Here is a 23,488-nt window from a genome sequence, read left to right on the forward strand (position 1 = left end):
CAACCCCGAAGACAAAAAGACAGGATTCTGTGAAAAAAGGAATCATATTGAATCACATACCTGACTATTGATGTGCTTCGAAGTTAGTTTCGGTATGTTGTGATAGATCAATCGTCTATCGACGCGAAGTTGGGAAGCAGAAGATTGTTTGTTGGTGGAGAAGAGAGAAATCTAGATCAGTGAAGAGGACTGTGTCAACAGCCAGCCCTATATCGAAATGTATACAAATCAGCACTAGCGTGAAACACTACCTGTGTGTTTCTGCACTGGTTCCATGAACTCGCTAATGCAGATTAGGAAGAGTCTGGAAAAGAGAGTGTTGAAAGTGAAGACGGGTGATGTGAGACATAAGAGTCACGGACAAAGCTAGAAGGTCTTATAAGAAGTAGGCCTGGGGGTGCGTGACTTTCAACGCGTTTCCCTTTTGGGCCTTCGAGGGCTTTCACTCCTTTTCTCATTCACTTTCATATTGCGATGGCAACTTATGCTTTGGAGCACAGAAGAGAGAGAGTGTGTGTTCTTTTTTTACTCCTTGAGCAGTATCTGAAGGGCTTATTACGGTGTTTACCTCGTGTGCGAGCCTCATCAGTGGTTCACTATACTAGTTTTCACTTCTGTATGGCATTCTCCGCATATTCTGACAACATTCGGTTACCTACTGTGATACTAGAAGTACTTGAGAAGGAAGGAATGTGGATGGACGGTTCCACATCTGCACCACATGCTGAATTTCACAAATTATGTCTAGCTATCAAGCATTACAACAATTTGATAATATCCTTGAACTCATGCAGTAGAGCAGGGTCGATATCCTCCCAGCCTGCGGGAATCTCAGCTGCCACATCCGTAGGACCATTGGGCTGGGAAGAGCTTGGATAAGTAGCTACGATGTCTTTGTCCGTTTTGCATCTCTTTCTATTGACGGTGACGGTCGTGGTCATGAGAACCTTCCGTTTCTTACCATGGGAACCAGCAGGAGTAGCTTCCAGATAATCTGATTTATCATCCTGATCGTTTGGCATCTTATTATTGACCTTCGTTGTGGCTGGCTTCATTGTATCAGCCTTATCCGGGCCTTGTGCTGATTGAATGTTCCTTTCTTGACCACCTTCGGGTGCAGAGATCGTTTCCGTCACTGGTGGTAATTGGAAGTTGGGCCATCCATCATCATCACTCCAGTCTTCTGTATTCAGGTCTATCTTCGTGTTGTCTTCGATAGTGGGGCCTTCGGGATCCTGTTCTTTCGACGATGTTGCTACTATGGGCTTTCCGAGCAGTAGGGCGGACGGTGAAGGGAAGTCACTGAAGCTGTCGTTTCCGTAGTCGCTTGAGGATTCTAGTATGTTCTTTGGAACTGGACAGCCAGAGTCATTTCCTGGCTTATTGTTTTTGTTGGTTTTTGTATCTGCTGAGGAGAATTTGTGTGCTGACACCGAGGTTTCTAATAGGTGTCTCTGTGCTTCGGAATCAGAAGGGTTACTCGCTTGGGTGGTAGTGTCCTTCTTGGCTATTGTTGCTGGAAGGGTTGTCTGATTGAGCCCCGTTATCTTCTTACCCTTGTCCTTATCATCGTCGCCTGGTCGCTTCTTGTTTGCTTTGGGTGGCTTCTCGAGTCCTTCTCGACAGCAGAGATGCTTACATCTGCTTGCAATTAGTTGTTTTCCTTTGGACTTGGGATCATTGTAATACGTTGTCTTATCTTTGCACCGATGGTTGCAGGCCCATCGACCGTTCTCGAGTCTGACAGCCCCTACTGTTTCGACTATCTGATTGTTGCTTTGATTCGGACCCTTACTCGTATTTCTCGAAAGCTGTGCTTTGTCTTCTGGCGATTGTGGCAACTTATCGACACACGACCAGTTTTCGGCTTGGTCTGCATATGAATCGGGTCAATCCGTCAATGCCTAATTTCACTAGGAGCAATCCGGCTTACCATTTTCTAGGAAATCTCCGAACAAAAGATCGTCACTGTCCCAAAGGTTGATAATTTGGGCGACGGATTTGGTCTGGGATGTGTCGTTACTGCGTCGGCGAGAGATGTTAGGTTTGGGCCTTTCCGACACTACATCGGACGGAGGATCTAGCTGGGACGGAAACAAGCTTGTAGGGAGATCAGGTTTCAACTGTGCGGACCGCATAGTCCCAGCTAAGATTGTCAGCAGTCATATTAAATGACGGTCAGGGGCATTCCTGGGTACCTATATCGTCACACATTGCATAGCACGTCACAGATTGGCCGGCGCTTTTCAGCTCCGCACTGAAGAGTATTTCCTGACCATTGGGCATCTTACTGGCACTAAATACAATTAGAGTCGTTAAAGTGTGCTTGGTTGTCATTGATAATACTTGCCTTATGCGTCGGAAGTCGAGCAAACGACCATCCGAAGTACCCGCCATGAAGCAGACATACACGGGGCGACGTTGGAAGTATGTCGGACATTTCTCGTTCATGAAGGCGACTTCGCTTCTTATATTGACCTGTACACCTGTACCAGTCTTTGTTTCCTGCTATTGTATCAGCAAGATATTCTAATAGCTTCTGGTATAATACCTTGCCAATCATGTTGACGGACACTCGAAGCTTGGGAAAATCAACAAGCCGCTCCAACAACTTCCTCCCGAACGGAGGATTTCTGCTCAGGATCATATCAATTTGATGAGGTTCACAAAGCTCCAGTGCTTCAATGCTAGTGATTCCTGACGACGCTAGTTTTCGAACGGCAACCACACCAATTTGTTCGATCTGCTTCATCTGAAGTGGGGAGTCATCCCAGACTTTGGCACCAAAGCTCCTTGCAAGCTCTAGTGCATTTCGTAGCGTGAAAGAGTCTTCAAGGCCTACCTGACAGTCAATTATACATCGGATGAGCCTGTTGATGTGAGAAAAGACGAATGTCTTGTCCTGTTGAAAAGTGAACCTGTGCTTCTGGAATAGCTCGCCATCTGGCAAATCAACAGCACCTAACTCGGACTGGATCAACAGTGATATCTTGTGTGCGGAAAGTGCTATATCCACGTTCACTGGGAACCGAATTGCATTGGAGCGATTAATCTCTTTATATAGGGACTTCTCGCCCGCTTTGAGGCGTATTTCACGGAATTCGTCTGCTCTCGAAAGCACTGAGAGCTATATAGATGGTTAGTCTTCAGTATGCCCCGCGGCAGAAGTACAATTTCTTACAATTTGAGGTACGGTTGAATGAGGCTTCAAAGTAAGCAAGGTCTTCATCGTCTCGAAGCGCACATAGTATCGCGCCATGGCATCACCAAACTTGGTGGATTTGAGACTATCGGCGGAGACCAGTCCACAATCCTGAAGAAGCTTGATATCTCTCTGACATATCTGTCGGAGCATGTCCTCTTCATCTTCTTTATCAGCGTCTTCCTTCAGTCGATAATATGTCGGGTTTCTTCTCATTCTCACGAAAAAGAAAGTACCAGAGAGCCATCTGATAGCAGATTCGATGTCTGTGATGTTGCCAAGTCCGATCTCTGCATTTAGGTGGTCAGTAAGATTCAAATGTAAGCAGCTTTCGAGGCTCTCAGAGCCAGACACAAGCCTCTCATAGTGAGCTTCGCGTGCTTGTCTTGTCATTATCACCGCCGTGGCACTGTCATCGAACTGTGGTCTACCGGCGCGCCCTAGCATTTGCATGATTTCTAGGTCGGAATATTCTTTGCAGCCTCCCTCTTGCCACCCGACTGTTCCTTTTATAATGACAAGATGGCATGGCAGATTAACACCAACTGCAAGAGTGGATGTGCAACAAATTATGCTAACCTGCCCATTGAGGAACCCTGTCTCGACAGAGCGGCGATCAATTGGATCAAGGCCAGCGTGATGGAAAGCTACTCCAGCAGCAATTGTGGCTACACATATTAGGCCGTATCACCATATCTTGAGCGGAAAACGTGGTACCTCTCAAGTCTACATTCTGCACTTCCATAGACCTTCCTGGTCCCTTCCATAACCTAGCAGGAGGATTGGACATGGTCCACAAGCGTGTAAGCTCCTTCGCGGTAGCAACAGCGGAATTCCTCGTGCAGCAAAAAATCATTATTGGCTTCTTTCGAGAATGAGATGATATAATATCTGCAAGTCTACCGGGAAAACATCAATAGCAAACTCTGTTTCTTATGGGAACAACTTACTTAGAGGTACACATCTTGTCGAATGCGAAATCGTTGGCGTGAGAATGGTAGCCATACACGAACTTCTGCAACTTCACAGGACGAAAGTCTTCCCCAAAATGCTCTCTGTGGGCAGGCACGTGCTGATTTACTGAATCCCTACCTAGCCACGTTGCTATATCCTCTGAATTTGGAACCGTAGCACTTAGAGCGATAAAGCGAACGTTCGACCCGTTTGCTTTCATGCGAGATACGACAGCCTCTAGGGTTGCACCACGCGCTTCCTTGAGGATGTGAACTTCATCAATGAGGAATAGCTTGACGAGCTGCATTAACCGTGCATGGTCCTTCCACTTCCGCGTCATGCTGTCCCACTTCTCAGGTGTCGTGATGATCACTTGGCTGTTCTGAACACTCCTCAATTGAGTGTGGTCTGTATCCCCGGTCAACTCTGCACATTGCAGCCCTAATGTATTGAACTTTCTGCTCCAGTCTCTGAACTTCTCGGAACAAAGAGACTTGGTAGGTGCCTGATATATCACTTTGAACCGTTCATCTTTGAGGCAGTTGAGTAATCGACATATTGCCAGTTCCATTATAGCTGTTTTCCCACTGCCCGTAGGTGCGGCAAGAACAATGTTGCTATCGGTCTTGTAGACCGATTGGAAGCATTTTGACTGTACGGCATTGAATACAGGGAAGGGAAAGATCGACCGGTATTTATCTGGGAGTTCATGCACAGATACGAGGACGATCCCTCGAATTGACATTGGAAGATGTTGTTGGAAGGGGCCTCTTTGCCGGTCTCGGCGGGTAACTGACGATATCTCAACAGAGTGAGAAGCCAGTATTTCACGGTTGGAGGAAGTATGGCATTCAACATTGTTCTCGAAGTCATGTTCGGAAGCTTGTGCATTCGCCCTACCAGCTCGCATCCTTATCAGTGGACTAGATGGCGATCTCACACCCGTATCCGAAGAACTAGAGCCGAAACTTTGACGTGGAGTGGCATGAAGACCCGCTGTTGTTTCAAGCCATGTTAGCTCGACCATTCAGGGCTGAGATCCATGAACCTTATATCAAGCATGTGCTCTGACCTTGAAAGAAACGAGAAACCCGGTTATAGTCTGTTCTTTGGGGAGGCCTGGACAACGAGCCACCGTCTGTGAATGAACCGGCTGTCTGAGGGCTCTGTATTTGCTCATCTGATTGGGCCAGGAGTTCAAGGTCTAAGGTTTATGATCAGCCTGATCTAAATACTCTGAGATGGGATTGTGGGGTTATTGATCGGCATACCAAATGCATCCAGCTCTATATCATCGTCGCGAGAAAACAACTGCAGCTCAGGTCGATAGCTCCTAGAGTCCTCTCTCGGTAGTCGATTGAACGACGGTTCCTGTGCACCTTCGACTAATCTCTGATCAATGATGGCACTTGGGTTTGATCGGCTGGGAGTAGGGAGTTGAGGAACGGCTCTACGCTTATAGGGAGCATTCCGACGGGCTTGAGGGATTGAATGATAAGTATTGTGTCGCATGTTAGATAGTGAGATGATGGAATGATACGATGGGCAAGACGCTGCCACATCCACGTTTACCACGGATAGGTGAAAGGAGGTTGAACCAGAACTGGGTAGATGGGGAAGGGGAAAAGTCACCCGCTATAAAGCACGTGGGGTCTTCTACGGCCAGCATACAGCAAGCGGACAGAAGTCATGATAGATGATACATGTAGCAAATAACCTAAAGCCATTTAATTTTCCAGTCTTCATTTCCTAGGAAAGTAGATTGCTCAACGTGATAATGATCCGTGGGTTGTAGGATTGCGAGTCGAAAGAATCAACAACGAAAGAAATGATGTGAATAAAGTACAAGAAAGTGGAACCTATATGACGAAAGCAAAAGGGGCATCATCGCTTCTATCCATCCTTATTTACTTCCCAGAAAAACATGATACAGCAACGCGAAGGTTAACCCTACGCGAAAAATGCGAATATAATTTCCGCAAATTGTAGTTCAGTGGTCCCGTGAGTGCTTTTCGAAATACCCACCGCTTGGGGTGCGACCAGCGCGTACATGGCCCGGGGATGTAGGCCTGGACGTTGAAAGCCCATCAGTAGAGAGAAAAGGCGTGCCAGGAAGCTTAATGGAGATCTCGTTAGGTGATGGGGAGGCTGGTGAAGCATCCCCACTCTTGCTTTCCTTCTCATAGCGATCCACGCGAATGGGAGGTGGACGGAAGGTCTGACGCTTAGCCTGGGCAGCTGCAGAACTTGCATCCTCGCAAAGGCAGGTAACTACCAATACTGCGAATGATCCCAGGAGATACTGTAATTGTTAGCACATACTCATGATTGAAGGAAGACGGTCACATACATTGGCAGTGAGTTCAAACTCAAATAGCCAAACGCTAGCCAGTGTGGTGAGTACAATACTCGCAGCCGTAGCCATGTTCTTGCCATCCCTGAATGCGTAACCAATGTAGAAGGACGTGGCAATGCCACCAATGGCCTGAACGACAACAGTAGACCAGACAATCCAGTTGTAGCCCTCGAAAAAGCCATTGGCAGCAATCTTCTCGCCATCCAAGAAGATAACACCGATGAAAAGCGCCGGGAATATCGAATAGACGGACAACTGCACGTTACGGATCCAGAGCGATGTTGACTTGGCACTATCCTTCAGCACTTTCTCGAAATAAACGCTTGCAACGCCAGAGGCGAGGCAGGCGCCAACTGTGGCCAAGAGGCCGACGGTAGCATTAAGTCTTGGGTTGGCGGTCATCATATCCTCCTCAATCCCCTCATAGGTTGCAGAACGCTTATGTAGGCTCTCGCGTCCTAGCTTGGAGGCTTTCCACTCTTCCAAAGACCGCGGGAATGCAAGACGCGCAGTCTCATCTTGGAGAGTCATATCGTCAGGGTTGCCAATGGGCATCTGCACCAAAGCAACGCCCGCCAAGAGAAGGACCATGAGCCCCAATTTCCGGAGCGAGACAGGTCTCTTAAGCAGTACCAAGCTCGCTACGGCCACGACGATGAGTTTCAATTGGTACGATGCCTGAAAGGTGGCTGGCGGCAGGTTCGACAGAGCGATGTACTGCAGCGAATTCGCAAGCGTATAGAGACAGGCAGGAATAGCAAGCTTCCAGCTATCACCGGAGAATGTGGCAGTTGTGAGGGAGAAGAAAAGGGACGTCGCGGGAACCGAAGGAGGGGCTGTCTTCGAAACCTCGTACAGCGCCATGGTCAGGGAGATAGCGAGCTTTACGACCTCATTGAAGAAAACGGTTGTGGACGTTAGGTAACGCTTGCCGCCAGCCGGCGACATAATTCTGGAATAATGCAATAGCTATGGGAGGACGAGATATAAGCAACCATGGACGCTATGATCAGAGTCGACGGGAGCGACTCACCAAGACAAAGGACGTGCACTGTACGGTCAACTGTTTCCAACAAAAACAATGTCAGTAAATGCTCCAACAATCACAAGCAGACAAGTGGCAGAATTGTCATAGTGGTAGTGTGCAATATGACCAGTGACTTACCAGTGCCCAAGACAGATGTTTCCAAACCGATCCCAGTCCCGAGGACTGGCGCTGGGCGGACTCCCCCATACTGACGATATTTGTCTTCCCCTTAACTAAACTGGCGATTCTTTGAAAGGTAACGAGCAGGTTGAGTTATAAGAAGCAGTCGAAATTGTCGGGCGGCGAACGGACAGGAACTCCGCACTCGATTACCGAGGATGTCGCATACAAATTGGGCGCGTGGTCGTGGTGGGAGAGGGGTGTCTTCACGCTTGACGAGGAATTTGCTAGCGAACTAGACCGACACGAGGTAAAGCGACACGGTCGCGGAGTATATCAAGGATCGGAGAGCTCGAGAACAGAGCTCTCGAGGATAAAAGGCCTCAATGGAGGTCGAAAAACAGAGCGCAAACGGGGGGAGAACCAGAAGAATGAGGGAGCGAATGGACTAAAATATGAGGGATCCGGGGTATTCGTGAGACTTGTTTGGGCGGTGTGGATCACGGGGCAGGTGGCGGTCTAGTCCCTTTGCTTGTTCGGATGGGCACTTTTGGTTCCTCCCAGCCATACATTAAATTCGGTCCCAGAACAAGTGCTTCGACTTTCGCCCAGAACTGCCCCCCTGAGGATCGCATCTGACGTCAGGTTAAGACATACATGCCTCGATCGACCTCGTCACTGCACTGCGCAGATCCAGCTGACGGAATATCTGCTCTTTGTACCCACAACAAGGCGCGCAAGCTGCAGATTACGCTACGTTCCGCTCATCATCAACGTGCCATGATACGATTTGGTGAGGTCCGATCGGCAACACACGATATTGCAGTCAGCTAATATCACCGTGATATCAATGATAGTAAACATGCATGATCTGCAGTAATCTTATCACGTTACAAGGCTTGGTCTTTTGACGGGAATCAAAGCCGACGGCCTAGCTACTCACACAACAACTCACAAAAGCGAGGGCCAGACCCAGTCGAACGGATGTTTCTTGGCAGAACTCAGAACCTTGGTTTGTGTACCAAAGTTCCAGTCCCCCTCTATACTCGCAACGCACGGCCGGTGAGGCCGCGACGTGAGATTATGTCGTCGGTTGGGATCATCATCAGCATTCCTCTCACCGGGGTTATTACAGCCCAATCCATGCGGCTCGAACCGGAGGAATTTGGGGGCCTAACAGCAATCCTTCACTAATGCTTCGAAGTAGGCATGGTAGGATAAACTTACAGAAGCCGATTCTCGAAGCCCGTAGGGTGGGCCTTGGCCATCGTAGAGACGAATGATTGACACAACACATATACATCGACATTACTTCCCGTGTTGAACGCTCTTAACTATCTAGAGAGGGAAGGAAGAAAGTGAGACTATACAGGGTGGCCATTTTCACCGCCATGATATTCAGTAGAAGGGAGATCGTCGCAACTGCAACTCTCCTTGCGATAGCTTGCTATGTCATCTGACTGACACCTTCCGTTGGGTCACTGTTTTGCTTTTTCCCGCATGTCGGTGGTTCGAACCATTCCCCAACCATTATCCTTACTATATTAGGCCTTCTGGAACTCTACTCGACATACACCTTGTGAGAAAAACGTCTGAAAGAATGTGGGCAATACACAGAAGGTCCCAGGTCTTATGATCACGTATAATGCAGCAGGTCCTTAAATACGGGCAAGTAAGCTCTACAGTAGAGTTATCAGCATAGATGGTTCAATTATGTGGACAGTGTCCGATAGTAGCCCCCTCAAGTCTAGGTCGTCTATTTACAAAATGTCTTTTGCCGTATAGCATAAGTAGCCATAACCAACCAAACATGAGTAATAAAAATTCCAAAATAAATGCCATCTGGCCGTATTCCGCTTGATCGATTCGAAAAGGAGAACGTAAATAAGGAAAACCAAAGAGTGTATGTTGAGTCACAGGTATAGAAATGGGTGAGTGAGTGTGCAGGCGAAGGTAGGTATTGTAAAGGTTGAGTAAAACATGTCATCAAAAGTTCAAAGAAGTAAATGAGTGGGTATCATGACTGCGAGCATCTTGCAACAAGCAACATCATGTTCAGTGTACAGCCGTCATAGTTCCATTGTCGTTATTCCACCGCAATGTCCACATGGGAAGCTCATCCCTTTGCTTCGGCTCCTCGGGCTCTTCCAGGACAATTGCCTCGCTGCTATCTGTACGCCGCCGCGAGTGCCGCCTCTTGTCTTGCGGCACAGCGGGAATCGGGCGACGGGGCGGTGGCCCTTGAGACGGTATAGGAGAGAAGCGGTGGATGGGGAGCGTCGGTGTCAACGGCGAGGCTGCGCTGGTCGAGGGAGACGAAAGACCCTCGGAGAAAGCCAAGCTAGCACGGGGAGAAGGGAATGAGTTGATGGTCCTCTGCTCCTCGTCGGAAAAAGTGCTCTGACAAACGGAGCCTTCCCTTTCATTGCGGTTCGCATTGGCTTGGACCGATTTAGGAGGGAAAGCAGGGCTTAAGCGTAAAAAGGACATGTCTGATCCATAAAACGAATCCCGTGAAGGGACAGACAGCATGGAACCTTGGTCGGGCTCCAAGCTACTGTTAAATCGGCTCTCTTGGAAGATACTGGGCGTAATCTTCCCCTTCCTCTGTCGCATTGCCTCAAGGAGATGCTCCTCCTGTCTCGTCACGGCGATGACTCGGCTTCTTCTGTTGGTCTCCTTCTGGGAGGCAGAGGGGGGTTTTCTGAGCTGGCTTTGTCTCTGATGGTTGAATATCGGATCCCCGTGGAAGAATTCCGGCTCAGATATTGTGGGTATATCGCTGGCTCGGCGAGATTGACAGCTGGCCATATATGATGACCTCTCGGCTGATGACTGAGACACGTCCCGCCGAGCGGATTGAAGCCTCTGTGATGAGCGCGATCCACGGCTAGTGACGGACATCGGCTGATCAATGCTCCTTAATGTGCCCTTTGTCGCTTGTGCCGCCGATGCTGTACATATCTCGGCTTCGAACTCGCCGTAGGTTGCAACGCTGTCTCTAGCACTTCGATCTCTGTTTAGTCGATCGCTGTTGAGGTCCTCGTCATCATCTTCATCCTCCGAAGAGGAGAGGCAAAGCACGCTGGAGCTATTCAAGTCCGCAGTCTTCAGTGTAGTTCGACTACTCTTCTTTGGCACCGAGCACTTCTCCAATGCAGCAGACGCATGCAAATTTGATCTCCTGGGTTCGGAGTGATTTGAAACACGATGTGAGCTTTGGCGAGATCGAGCTTTAGGAGATAAGTAGGTCTCTTTGCTCCACTCGCTGCCAGAACTGTTTGAGGTAACCTTCCACAAGTTATCATCCGGGGCGCGAGAATCACCGGTTCGCCGTTTATCTTGGCCTTGGGATCGCGACTGTGAGCGGTTAGAGCGACCCTTGGTATTGCGCCGAGAATCTTGCTGCAGTTTCTGCAAGGCTAAGTCCATCTCACTGGCCCGCACGGTCCTCTCCAAGGACGGATCAAGCCAGTTCGACGTCTTAGTCTCGTAGGATGATGCCTCAGGAACCCGACCGCCGTAGGTTTGGTCCGTCGTCTTTCCCAGGTGAGGTGGCGTCTTTGCAAGCTTAGTGCCAGCTGCATGGTCCTCAATGTTCTTTGCCTTGGTGACCGGATGCTCAGAAACGATGGAGATAGCAGAGGGAGAGGCCACCAAGCGTTGCGGCGACAGGAGTGGCTCAGCGGTTGCCTTAGGCTTGGGAAACAGTAGGGATAGGTCGATCCGGGGTGGGCGCATTTTACGCTTGGAGTCTTTCATCGGGCCTTTCGGTTGCCTGAGGCTAGAACCAGACTCGGCGCTTTGCCGTGACTCTGGTTTACCTTCAGCTGCAGGCCCGAAGTCGGATGTCGCAACTCCAATGCCCGTATTGGCTGACGAATCCCGAGAACTGAAGTAGGAGAATAGGGCGGAGGCTGAACCTGACTGGTGAACTTTCTTTGTCGATGCGGGCATCGGCTGTCCAAGAGCATCATCTGGGCGAAACTCATGGCCCAGCAGGGGTGATGATGCCCGAACACGGAGGTGTTGTGGGGGAATAGTGGTCTCTGGAGCAGCAGTCGGGAAGGGAACAAAACCGCCACTCTTCTGCGATTTGATCTCCGGAGCTCTCATGAAGCTTGGTCGTCTCGAGCGTCGTTTGTCGTCACGCTTAGAATGAGTCTCGTGGACGGAGGCATCTGTTGTGCCGAGGATTTTGTAGGCCTTTGATGTGTTCTCATTCCTCGAATCTCCCGGGCTGGCTGCGGGTGAAAGCACTCCACTTTTAGAGGCATGCATGCTGGAAGTCCTTGGTGGGATAGCTATGGACTGCTGGGGCATTAATAGATTTAGTATGGGCGTGACCCACGTCGACACTGCGGGCTACAATCCCGATGTCTCTTCTCCAAAAATCGAGCTATAACCAGATAGCAAGAAGTGGTGAATGCTAAAAGAGAGCAGGAGTTCTTGGAATCGAAGTAAACAATTGATCCTGACGTATTTGGGTCGGAGGATTCAGGAGGTTTGGTAGAATGCCGGAGTTGTCTTTTAATGTTCCCCACCCCAAGTCGGTGAGTACCCCCAAGCCCGTATGTTTACCGTTTCGGTCACTAACGATCCTCGTTTTGGGGCGCCACAAGACACACCAAATTCGAAATAGAAGAAGCGGTCAAAATAACAAAATCTCCAGGGGATTGGCGTTCTTTTTGAGGAGCGTGTCAATGTACCAAACAGGGACTGAAGAGACGGATCAGGCGAGCCACGGAGAAATAAAAAGAGAACTAAAGGAAAGAGTAAAAGGGAAATTGGGAAAAGAGGGACTAGTATGCAGGTCCGGCGGAACGAGTGAAATATGACCTGGCTTAATAGTAGTAGCAGCTCGCAGGAATACAAAAGAGGGTCCCCGAGGAGCTTGTGAATGATGTAACAGATTTTGCAGGGGGATTGACCAGAATCAGAGAAGAACCGGCCGTGCGAGCCGAGAGACCTATTAGGTACTATATATAAGTGACCGCGATTTTATTACATGTGAGCGGACAAATGATGGGGGGGAAAGAATTTCAAAAAGCGTGGAGGGTCGCGGCTTAAGGGGCAAAGTCAAAGACGCCAGAAACAGTCTAAACTCAGCATGGGCCAGCTCAGAGTTGAAGAGATCCGCGAGGAGCATAGAAGGCTCATTCGCCAATTGCTTGGAACCAGAAAATCGATGGGGAACAAAGCCATTCTCGTGGGCCCAGGAGAGACCCGGTTGTCATACTTCCAGACGGGCGAGAACCGGCATGGTGGTCCATCATCAGGAGAGAGGGCAAGAGACGGGCGACAGGCTGCCTACATTAGCCCAGAGAATTAAGATTCGTGTCAGCAGACAATTGCAAGCCGGTAGTGGCACCTTAGCACCCTACAATAGCAGTAAGAATCGACAGGCACACAACCATGGGTTCATAGATCGCAAAGCGGCTCCTGAGAGTTTCTGAGTGGCCCATCCAGTGGAGGAGGTTCCAAGGTGGATTCAATGGCTGCTGGTGGCCCGAGGCGAGCGATTCCCATTCAAGTCAAGGCAAGATTTCGAGGAGGATGAGTGGGATGTCCGTGTCTTGCAATTGTTTATTTTTTGTGGATTTGTTTTTTCTTTTCTTTTCTAGATTAGTTGTTCCGAAATCAGACCATTTTTCTGCTGGTGGTCCAATATGTGTGTGCTCTATTATTTACGCCTGAGAAATGTCAGTCAGTCAGTGCCTCGCAAAATTCTTCGTCCAGCAGAGAAACGCATCCTCGTACTTGGAAGATAATAAGTATGTATGAGTTGGCCAACAGGGATGAACAACCCCGATATCCCACCATCATGGATCTAATCCTAGTTCGGTCTCCCCTTGCGCCGTCTCTCGTTCGTACAGTAAACTTCGACCGTCTTTCTTTTCCGTCTTCTTTGGATTCCAGGGGATATTCTAAAGGTCAATAGTCGCTGCAGTCCTTCGTCTGTTTCTGGCTTAGACGCGGCTGGACACGTGCGCCCAGGTTCGATTTGAACAATTCGGGCAATGCGGGAAAAGAAACCAGCGCAGCCACTTCATTACTAACTATTCTGGTTACCAAGCTAGTTATTCTTTCTTCTGCTTACATTCAAATTAAAAAAGCAAATTAAAACATTGCCACCATATTTTCGCCGTCATGAAATTGAATTTACTTTTACTACACGTCGTATGCCACTGACGTCGGCACCGGAGATTGGACCGACGCGTGCAACTCCGCCAGGAACCAAGTCATGGTTTCAAATTAAGGGGCTGCTGCCGCTCGGGCTTCTCCACGGGTTCTGCCAGTCGCGATCGATGGAGAGGAGTGAACTGGTGAAGAACTACTTCCCATCGCCGCTTCGCCCGCTCAGCCGTCCCTTGAAAGTCTCTTCCAATAGGAGTTGCAGTTGCTGCTGATCGTCATCCCGCTCACCAAATGTTATACTCAAGCGCCATAGTAGTGGGGTTCCCCAAGTGCCGATTCAATAGTCTTCATGGACTCGATCCAAGCAGGAACAGAGTGGTCTCTCAAGAACTCGACCCTCCAGGCTGAAATTGGTATCTCATTGGGTCTGTTTATTTCTAATTCATACGTACCATCCCTTGGCTCTGTTGACGCCCGTGACAATCCCGCTAATGGCTGTGAGGCAAATAGTCGTGCACAGGGCATCAGTCTCCGCTAGGATAATGCAACCCTCAACGCACAATCTCAAATCTTGGATGCATGTGCTACTCGATCGTCGTCAATAATCGACAAAGCCATTGCAAGGTTTCCATGGAAAGTTGCTGGAATAGCGCCCCGTTAAGACACCTTATCGAAGGTTGATGTTCAAACCTACCAGTCCATCGGAACAAAGTTGATTGACATCAGCATAGTTGGGTAAGTAGACCATGGGGAAATGTACCGGCTCCTTTTATGTGCAATGGTTGCCATTGTTGGGAGGTCACCCCCCTATTGAGCATGGCATGGCCGTAGCCAGAACTAGGGTCAACTACACAACTGGTCTACACCACAACACACTCTCACGCAATTGATTCTGTGCCGCTCTATTAGCTCCTCCATCATGGAAGTAACTGCAGTAGGGGAAAACCGAAACTGAACAGCGTCCAGAGCTCTTTAGTGCTCCTTGTCCGTCAAAGTCAATTTTGCAGATCATTGGCCAAGCCGCCATCCGCCCGACCGTCAATTTACCGGATGTGTCCGGACGCTGAGGTTTTAGACGCGCACCTGGTGACGTGACCTCATATACTCAGAGCGAGACATCTACCAATGGAGCTCAACCGATAATCTTCCATCATAAGTGCCCTACAAGATCGTGGTTCTTCGTGCGACTTGCATAACTATCCTCGATTTCTTCTTGTTCGTCTTGTGTGACTCGGCTGTGATCTTCTGCTTATGGAACTCAGTATCTTATTTCAATCCCACTAGCAGCACTAATCGCAAGAGGAGCTCATATATGCTCTTCTCACTGGGATCTAAGGGAAAGCCGCATGTTTTACTCCTTTGGTCACTGAGACGTCGGTTCAATTTGGAGCCTCCGCCCTAGACGATTTGGAGCATATGGAAGGTACTCCCGAATCCATACGCAAACAGAGTCGAAAGGATTAACAGCACTATATAAGCTAGCAGGATGTGCCTGTGGAAAGGAAAAGCTTATGTTCCCCCATGAGGTCTCCCTGACCCCTGTTGCGAACAGCCTCCATAGCTATATCCACAGTTCTAGTACGCAGTTGCTACGTACAACAAAGGATCCGCGAGTCCCTACCGCTCTTGAGTCAATAGAGTTGTTTCGTCAGTTTAAACGTCTTTGCTGCAGCGGTGATTTTTTCCGACTCCTCTCGACTATCCTCGGCGAGTTGTCTATTCTCAAACCTTAGTGTCCAGATCTCTAGCCAGCTCCACGCCGTTCGGCAGAAACTTACTGGGGAGGTCGGACTGTTGATAAGCTTGAACAGCAAATCATTGGATCTGCATAAACAACGTCAGATCAATTGCAGGTTCCTTAGCGACGAGGTACTGCATAAGGTGCCACTGTGCTCCTGAATGGTGAACAGCAGCTCTTTGCTCCAAACGCATACGAGACTGGTTGTTGAACATTTATACTGCTTACTGCAGTTTCAGTGGTTCAAGCCACTGGGTCTATCTCAAGCTCCTCTACCCTGCCAATATTCTGCATAGCTCGCGTCTGCACGGAAAATAGCGCCTTCGTAATCTGGGTCACACAAAGTCCCAACTGATAGCAGACTTCTCGGTGAATCCATTAATGTGCTAAGCATTCATATCTTAAGTGCACCATTCGCAATCCGAAGCTCCAGGCTAAGACCATCTCAGCACTGGAGATGCTCTAGTTACCAAGGCGGAATGAGGTAGAGCATCCCCAGTTTTCGGCCCAAGCATTCAATCTACAAACAAGCCAATAGTTACAACCATCTACACAGACCCCAAAAGTTTCCCAGGTTAACCTTCGTCGGGGTCAAATAGTCGACAATAGCACCACTTTCTCCCCATCCACTTGCTAAGGAGCTTCAATTGCGGGGAATTGGGAAGTTTCGAATCTTAGTGCCCCTTTTTATCGGGTCCGTGGCGATCAACCAAACCTTGATGTTTACTCGCTTTTTCTCCCCCGAACAAGAAAAAGAAAACATCTGAACCAATCTTCAGAAACCAAAAATAGAGAAGCTCGTTGCTTGCAATAGTACAACCTGCAGAAAACAAAGCCCGAGAGGAAAAAAAACTTCCTCGCCCTGGTCTCAAACGTTTGATCCATAGTTAGTTAGAGACTAGCACTTACTAAGAATTGGTTCAGCCCTGAGGGACTCTAGCATGAATTTGACCTGATTGCCGCCCTGAGCGAGTTCGGATCCCCACGTCTATCATTCCCGCATTGAGTTATTGTATTCTCGTCTACCCGAAAATAGACATTGCGGACTTGACACTTCTCTAACTATCGGTACCGACCTATTGTTAGGCTCCATCCCTACAAAGTGCTCGGGGACCTGAATTAGTCTAGTTTGGAACTCTGGATAACTCCCCTGTTAGCCTGTAGCCACTCCCGCGTCCCTCACGATCGATCTAATCCCCCTTTCGACAATGCTCCGAATATGACGGCTCAGCACCACGGAGCAGGATACTTTACTTTACTAGCAGATATGATTTTGATTCGGATCTATTCAGATAATTGATTCTTATCTAGTCTACTCTATCTAAGCACATGCATTTTTGCCGAGCTCGATACGCGAGCAGTGAACTACTTACGTGCAGCGCGCAACTAGTTACTGGGCTGCCTGTTAACTAGCATGTGAATAAGGAGTAAGTAAGTAAGTAAGTGAGCAAGTGGGTGTGGGTATCTGTCCGTCGATCATAAACCCCAATCACCCCTACACTACACTACAGTACACCACCATAGCCAACCAACCAACCCATCAGGAGGAGAAGAAGAAGAACTGCGAAGCGAATCAAGCCCATCGCATCGCGTGTTTCACCAAACCTCCTTACTAGACCGACCACGCAACCAAACTACACACAAAACCCCTTCCCCCAAAGACACTTTTTTTTTTTTTGTAGCAGTAAACGGAGTCATTCGGTCACAAGGAAACACAGAAGAGAGGTAGGTAGGTGGTTGGTTCGGCAGTCCGGCAAGCACCGAACTGCCGGGCCAGACCTGGAGTTGTTTCACCATGTTACTTAGCCATGAGCTTAAACCTGTCAGGGTCACTTTTCAGGGTCAAGGGTTTCCCATGGCACGAATACCAACAAATAGAGAAATTTTCTGGACGCTTGGTGTCAGAGAATGTCATCGCTTTTTTGGGTAGGGGGGAATAAGACAGAAAGATAGGGAGTAGTTGAAGTTTTTGTTTGGTTTGGTCGTAGTTTTTGTATGTATGGGATTCGGAGTAGCTCTGATTTATGATAAAGATGTACTACGTGTAGCAGTCAGTGGCTTCTGATGTGCTAGTACTACTGCTACTATTAGTGGAGGCATGAAGCTGGCTGGCTGACTATATTTGGCACTTTGTAGCTATCTGAGGGGGGCAATAGGCTACTGTTCTCTCTTACTTTGAGTGGGTATGATGTTGTCTAACTATGAAACAGTGTCCATGATATGTAAGTTTGGGGCGCATGTTCTGTTTTCGTTATCTCGGTGAGTTACTACTAAAGCTATGTAGAATGCAGTCAGTCCCAAGGGCCCGAATAGTTCCGAGTATGGTGAATGGTGATCATGCTCCCGAAATACATAAAAGGTAAGTAGCTAAAGTAGCTAACTGCTAATCACTCAGCTATACGTTCCAGGGTCCTCCCCGTGCCATGGCTCAGATCCCTCCACTCTTTCCTCCCCGAGCGGACCCTTAAGCTTCATTTTTGAATCAATAGTTGCTGGGTTGAAACACCGGGGTTGCGGGTGCGCTGCAATGACCGGATACCTCGATTGTCAGGTGCACGGATATTCGAACCACTATCTTGAAAAGGAGATTCCTCCAATGACGCCATTCGTGTCCCATCTTCTTCTCATTGACGCTTATTTGGTCGACCTGTAATGTCCAGTAAGTGAAGTTTAGGGTTCTTTGGCTGTTTCAGGTAAGAGACAGCGACAACTTTTGTGCTCGGGGTGAGTATCCGACTAGGAACTGTCGTTCTCAGATTGCTCCGCGCCAACATCGACAAGTTTGGAGTAATTGCTGATCTTGCGCCTCTTGCGGTTGCTGCGGCGTAAACTGCCTTCGTTGGAAATCCGACGATTGGGTGTTTGCTTGGAGCGAGGAGTTACGTTTTTGACGGACTTGACTTGCTGTTCGGCTTGGTTCCTGCTGTCTTTCCTCAAGACTCGATCACTGACTCGTCTTGGTGGGGACGCATCTTTATGAGCAGTATCGTTCGGGGTATGGGGTTGGCTGTGTTCGTTTGCCAGTGACGCCAGTCTCTTCCGACTTCGGGTTTCTGCTACCATGCTTGTGGATTTTTCCATTGGTACGGGCGTCTTCCTTCCACCTTCTTGAGCATCAAGAAGCGATTCTTCCAATTCGTCTTCCTGAGAAATCGATCTTGTGATGCTGTGTAGCTCATCATTTGTCACTACTTGTGATGATTGAAGCGAGTCCTGCGGGATGTCTTGGACGTACTGGAGTAGGTTAGCGTTATGATCTGCCTTCCGTTGCAGGTCAACTCACATGGTGCTTAATCTTGATCATGGGGCTAAGTATCTCCGCTTGTAGCCTGGCTTGTGTGTCCCCTGAGCTAGGGAACATGAACCTGGGCAAACCCTTTAGTGAAAATCCTTTGGCTTTACTTCCCGGGGTCGGCTGGAGGAGTCTGCGCTTTTTCAGCAGATCTATAATTTGGACAAGGGTATGCCCGTTGCAATCTGTGACGGGTCAGAGGGTATAGCAATATGAACTCTGAGGTACTTACGAAGCTTCTGTGTGAATAACGACGTTCTATGGGGATAACCCTCATTTAATATGATTCTCACAGCTCTCCTCAAGAGTACCAAACTACTCATCTGGTGAAGTATATGAGGTTCGTCCGGCATAAGCAAGCATGGATAGCAAGCATGAATGTCGGGGACTCTTGGGTCATGGGCATCTTCGTATCCATAGCATAACAAATGTTGGCGCGTTTGACAAAAGGCACATTGGGCCTATCAAAGTTAGTTTTGGTCTACCTATGGGTTGTCAACTTACCATGGCCTCCTCTTCGCCATCCCAGCCGCATTGGCATCTGACACTATTGTGACCCTCGGTTGTTCTCGTAGCAGTCGAGTCGTGTGAATGCAGATATTCCTGGATCCTGTGCCTGCTCTCTTCCGTAAGGACAAATTTCCGACATTTCGTCGCAGTGCCATTCTCAAACGCGGTGCCGGGTTTAAGTGGCTGTGTAGGTGCCAGATCACCATCCGAGCCTTCAGTTCCTTGCGACTATTCAAATTAGTCACTTTGCCCGTCTCAATGCTGAGCCTCATGGGCCTTCGACTTACAGGTAGCATCATTTGTAATTGGTGCTTATCCACAAGATCCTGCGTGGACACTTTTTCGTTCTCGGCTTTCTGACAAAGAGATAAGCAGAGATCAGTGTCCTGGCGTAAGCCGTTCTCCATAGATAGACTCCCACTGCCTCCCAGTGTACGCAAGATGTCCTCTTTGTCATCAAATCCAACATCTTTCGTTCTTCGTACGGGGTCGTTGAACTCAAGATCAGGAGGTATCTGAGGCAGCGGTTCTGCTCCCTCGGGCTCGGCTCCTGTCCATTTGAGCGAGGTGACTTTAAGCCCAACACTACGCCTTTTGGTTAGTTAAGATTACCAAACAGGGGTGGCCACTTACGTATGCCGTCCACTGTTCATTTGTCCACAAGACTGCGATTCCCTTTTCCAGTTTTCGCTGAGAGGGAATTTGATAGTATCATCATCGGCCCCATTGAACCCCGGGGGCTCATAGTCAGGAGGGCAATCCTCCGTATAGAAAAGGTGAACCCCTAGGCTTCTTTTGTCTGGAAATATAATGAGCGGCAGTTCAGGCGAGTGTATAAAGGTACGTACTCGGTAGAGTGGGAAGAAAGGCACTAAGAGTGATCAAGCGCCGTACGATCGTCTCTAGGCCTATCCGGGCTGTCTGTGCAGTTTTCATGTCGGCCACACAGCCCATTGGTTCGAGAGACAAGCTCTCAAGGCAATTATTAACATCACCTTCCGCCCTTGTGTATCTAAAGGAGAATGTATATGATTCTAGCACATTCTCAGGCGCATCCTTATCGACCAGTATGGTCAATTGAACAGCTTCAAGCACGTTTTTGCTAAGTGCATCGAAGATGCCGGTTTCCTACACATGTAAATAGAGAAGATCATTACCAGCGATAATGAAAACTGACCAGAATATCAAGAATCATATCCGCTTTGGGATCTGATCCCCGCAGTATGATCTTCAGCGGCTGACCTTTCTTGCCTCTGCCAAATGGTACGTCTTCTTTGGAAGCGAGTTCTTCTCGGTGCGTGTGCTTGTCAATGAACTGTCGATAAGAAAGGTCGCCCTCACGTTGGGCTTCTCTCAAGTCCCGATCGTCGAAACACGGAAGCGGTAGAAACTCCCTACGCAACACATATAAGACTGACTCAGATCTAGGAATTTTTAAGCCGGCACCCAACGAACCGAAGATAAAAGAGTGTTCCAAACTATGTACCGGTATCAGAAATATGAAAGCGTATTATGGGAGTGAAAAAGCCGCATACCGAGACATGTAGCATGATCTGGACCATCTCCAGGCTCTGTAGTTGCTGCAGATGCATACTTTCTTGGAGCTTCAGAATGGCAGAAGCTTCAATCACATCTTGTGCCCTGATGCGAGCAACAGGCTTGCTGTCAGCGGCAAGGGACTGGAGATTCTGCGGAGTCTGTACCTGGACCGTCGACGGAGGCCCGGTGAACTTAATCCGAACCATGCTGGGTCGCTATATAGTGCAACTGCGCAAATGTAGGCATCCAGGAGTAGAACTATGAAAGGTGGCGGTCAGCAAATCATACTAGGAAGAATGAGGCCGGGGATTGAGGCACCGTGTGAAGAACCAAAGTCAGGTTGACGACAAACGAATACCCACGGTATGGTCACGGGAGTCGCCAGTGCGTTTGTCCCTCCATTAATACTGAATTTTCTTTACAACAGAATTGGGCAATGCACATAAATGGTGGTTCTGTATGTATGGAGGCAATAGTGCAATTACTTCATATGTCTTCTTATGTCATGCTTGGGGGAAATTTACGTCTCACGTAAGGTCGTCCCCGGCTGGTTTGAAACTATATATAGAGAGGGGGGTGAAGTCGGGTTGGTGTCTGAAAACTACCCGTCACTTCAATGTTGCAGATACCACATACTTCGAGAGTGGTACAACCAATAATGCTATGGCGATGAAATGGTCGGTTTGCATTCTTGAGCGGTTTCTCCTGAACAACGAACGGACAGAAGATTGTCCGAGACATCGTGTAGGGAAGATAAACATGATGCGTCAACTTGATCTGCTTGACCTTAATCGAAAGGGTATTTATACCCCTTTCATGAAGCAGTGTCCATTTGCAGGCTGGTAGTCTAAAGGACAAATTGTATTGCTATTACTCAACACCTAAGAGATGGTATATTTGGGGTAGTCGGGGCTGGTTTGGCTAGAAACCAGACACATGCCTGGCTGATAACGCTGGTCTGAAACAGTCGATAGGGCAGTCCCGCGGTAGATGAAATTACGAGCCACAACCCCCATCCCCTCATGCTGTGTGATACGCACTTATCTCTGGCATTTCCCCGCAATGTCCTCTGTCCATATTTCACACCCAGGTAGTTGCCATCCTATTTTGAGAAACTTTTTATTTATTTTATTTTACTTATTTATTTTTTTTATATAAAAGTACTTATCTGAACAACGTCTGATGAGTAACTGATAAGGTTGAATGTGTGTACAGCATGAGTGTATCAGTAGCTTCCTGATGAGAAAATTGATATGGGGTGGTTGCTAAGTGCACTAACTGCATGGTCGGTTACCGGTAACCGAAGATTCCAGCCAGCAAGTTTACCTGTGTATGTCTATCTGTCTACCGCAAGCAGTTGAACCATCGAATCGAAAAAGACGCCGAAGGAATTCTGGACGATACAATGGACCCCACCAAGTCACGTGTATTGGACCAGTGGCGAAGCCAGCCAGGAAAACCAACGGTTACCGGGTCAAGGACTACTGGAAATTCTGCGAAAGTCTGAGGTCACATATCGAATGAAATTGCGAAGGCACGAGAAAAAAACGTAAAAAGTGAGATGTCATATGCAGTTGTTGTGCTGGAGCCATATCTGTCAAGTGTGAAGAGATCTGGGATGATGGAATCTGGCGGCGGCTATCAACCATCCACAAAGCACCAACAGCGGCTCGACAAAACGATTTTGAATTTCCTTGTTTTGGGTTGAGAGCCTTTGAGGAATGGAGAAATAGACCAGTGGGGACAAAGCAGGCACCGTCATGTTGATACAAAGTACCCTCATACGTACGTAGTAGGATAATTATCTGGTAATAAATATTTACGTACTTTAAAAAGTGGGCAAGCAAGCAACTTGTTAGTTACTTAGTGCTGTATCCAGTCCCCTCCCGGGTAAGAATCTAATACTCACAACACCCGTCAACTCCACCATTGGATACATCGTTATAACGATCCTGGAAAGTGGTTCTCACCCCCAGGGAGAGTTGCTCCGAGCGCTGGGTGATCCCCGACTGCAGGACGGCAAATTCAGAACCCGCCTTGCCTCTAAGGTTTTTTCCTTGACCCTTTTTCATTTGTCTCCGTTGCTCCTGTTTTCTTTCTGTCCATTCCTTTTTCCTCCCATCACTACTACTATCCTTCTTCTACCGCCTGCTATCTTTCTTCCTTACACTTTCCTCTCCTCTCTCTCTGTCTCACATATGGGGAATCATCGGCCGTCAATATTTTAAATAGGATTTAGTCTTCACATTGCGGAGCCACCAGCCTCGGGAAGCCGCCAGATTGGGCTAGCCGGGAGCCACTGAGGACAGAACCGCCGGCTGCTGCGAAGAGCCTAAGCCTGACCTGAAGGAGGCACAACCAACCACCTTGTGGTTCAGCTCCCTCGATCATTCTCCGCCGCCCAACACCTCCTTGTCAGCAGAGCACGCCACAGCCTGCCCTCGTTCACTTCCCTTCACCTTCTCTACACACCGGCCTATCTTTCACACCCCGTCCAGGCCCTTATTTGTTCGGTACCCACGGTCATGTTTTAAGGATCCCTCCTCCACAGCTGTGCGCATTCGGTTGCTCTTTGCGGGCGTGTATACCTGTTGGCGGTCCTCATTTGACAC

General features: G+C 48.5%; 4 protein-coding genes across 4 annotated transcripts; all 4 read right to left on the reverse strand.

The window, feature by feature from the left end:
* Positions 1-758: 758 nt before the first annotated feature.
* MER3 (putative DEAD/DEAH box DNA helicase (Mer3)) lies at positions 759-5,668 on the reverse strand (the record flags this gene model as incomplete). The annotated part of the gene is made up of 11 exons (XM_041691808.1): positions 759-1,641; positions 1,690-1,873; positions 1,934-2,146; positions 2,199-2,296; positions 2,351-2,505; positions 2,552-3,127; positions 3,182-3,870; positions 3,920-4,101; positions 4,153-5,152; positions 5,229-5,360; positions 5,428-5,668. The coding sequence occupies 11 exons, from the start codon at positions 5,666-5,668 to the stop codon at positions 759-761; spliced, it is 4,353 nt and encodes a 1,450-aa protein (XP_041545256.1).
* Positions 5,669-6,146: 478 nt separating this feature from the next.
* Positions 6,147-7,746, reverse strand: AKAW2_51836A (putative UDP-galactose transporter; the record flags this gene model as incomplete). The annotated part of the gene is made up of 4 exons (XM_041691809.1): positions 6,147-6,458; positions 6,507-7,481; positions 7,546-7,575; positions 7,678-7,746. 4 exons carry the CDS (start codon positions 7,744-7,746, stop codon positions 6,147-6,149), a joined length of 1,386 nt encoding a protein of 461 aa, XP_041545257.1.
* A 1,968-nt stretch (positions 7,747-9,714) lies between these two features.
* On the reverse strand, positions 9,715-11,982 carry AKAW2_51837A (uncharacterized protein; the record flags this gene model as incomplete). Its single annotated transcript, XM_041691810.1, has 1 exon — positions 9,715-11,982. One exon carries the CDS (start codon positions 11,980-11,982, stop codon positions 9,715-9,717), a length of 2,268 nt encoding a protein of 755 aa, XP_041545258.1.
* Positions 11,983-18,271: 6,289 nt separating this feature from the next.
* On the reverse strand, positions 18,272-21,082 carry HOP1 (putative meiosis specific protein Hop1; the record flags this gene model as incomplete). Its single annotated transcript, XM_041691811.1, has 10 exons — positions 18,272-18,769; positions 18,819-19,012; positions 19,060-19,288; positions 19,332-19,565; positions 19,625-19,922; positions 19,971-20,136; positions 20,186-20,465; positions 20,515-20,731; positions 20,793-20,815; positions 20,873-21,082. 10 exons carry the CDS (start codon positions 21,080-21,082, stop codon positions 18,272-18,274), a joined length of 2,349 nt encoding a protein of 782 aa, XP_041545259.1.
* Positions 21,083-23,488: the final 2,406 nt, after the last annotated feature.

Source organism: Aspergillus luchuensis, chromosome 5 (genome assembly GCF_016861625.1).
Source record: "Aspergillus luchuensis IFO 4308 DNA, chromosome 5, nearly complete sequence".
Lineage (NCBI taxonomy): Eukaryota > Fungi > Ascomycota > Eurotiomycetes > Eurotiales > Aspergillaceae > Aspergillus > Aspergillus luchuensis.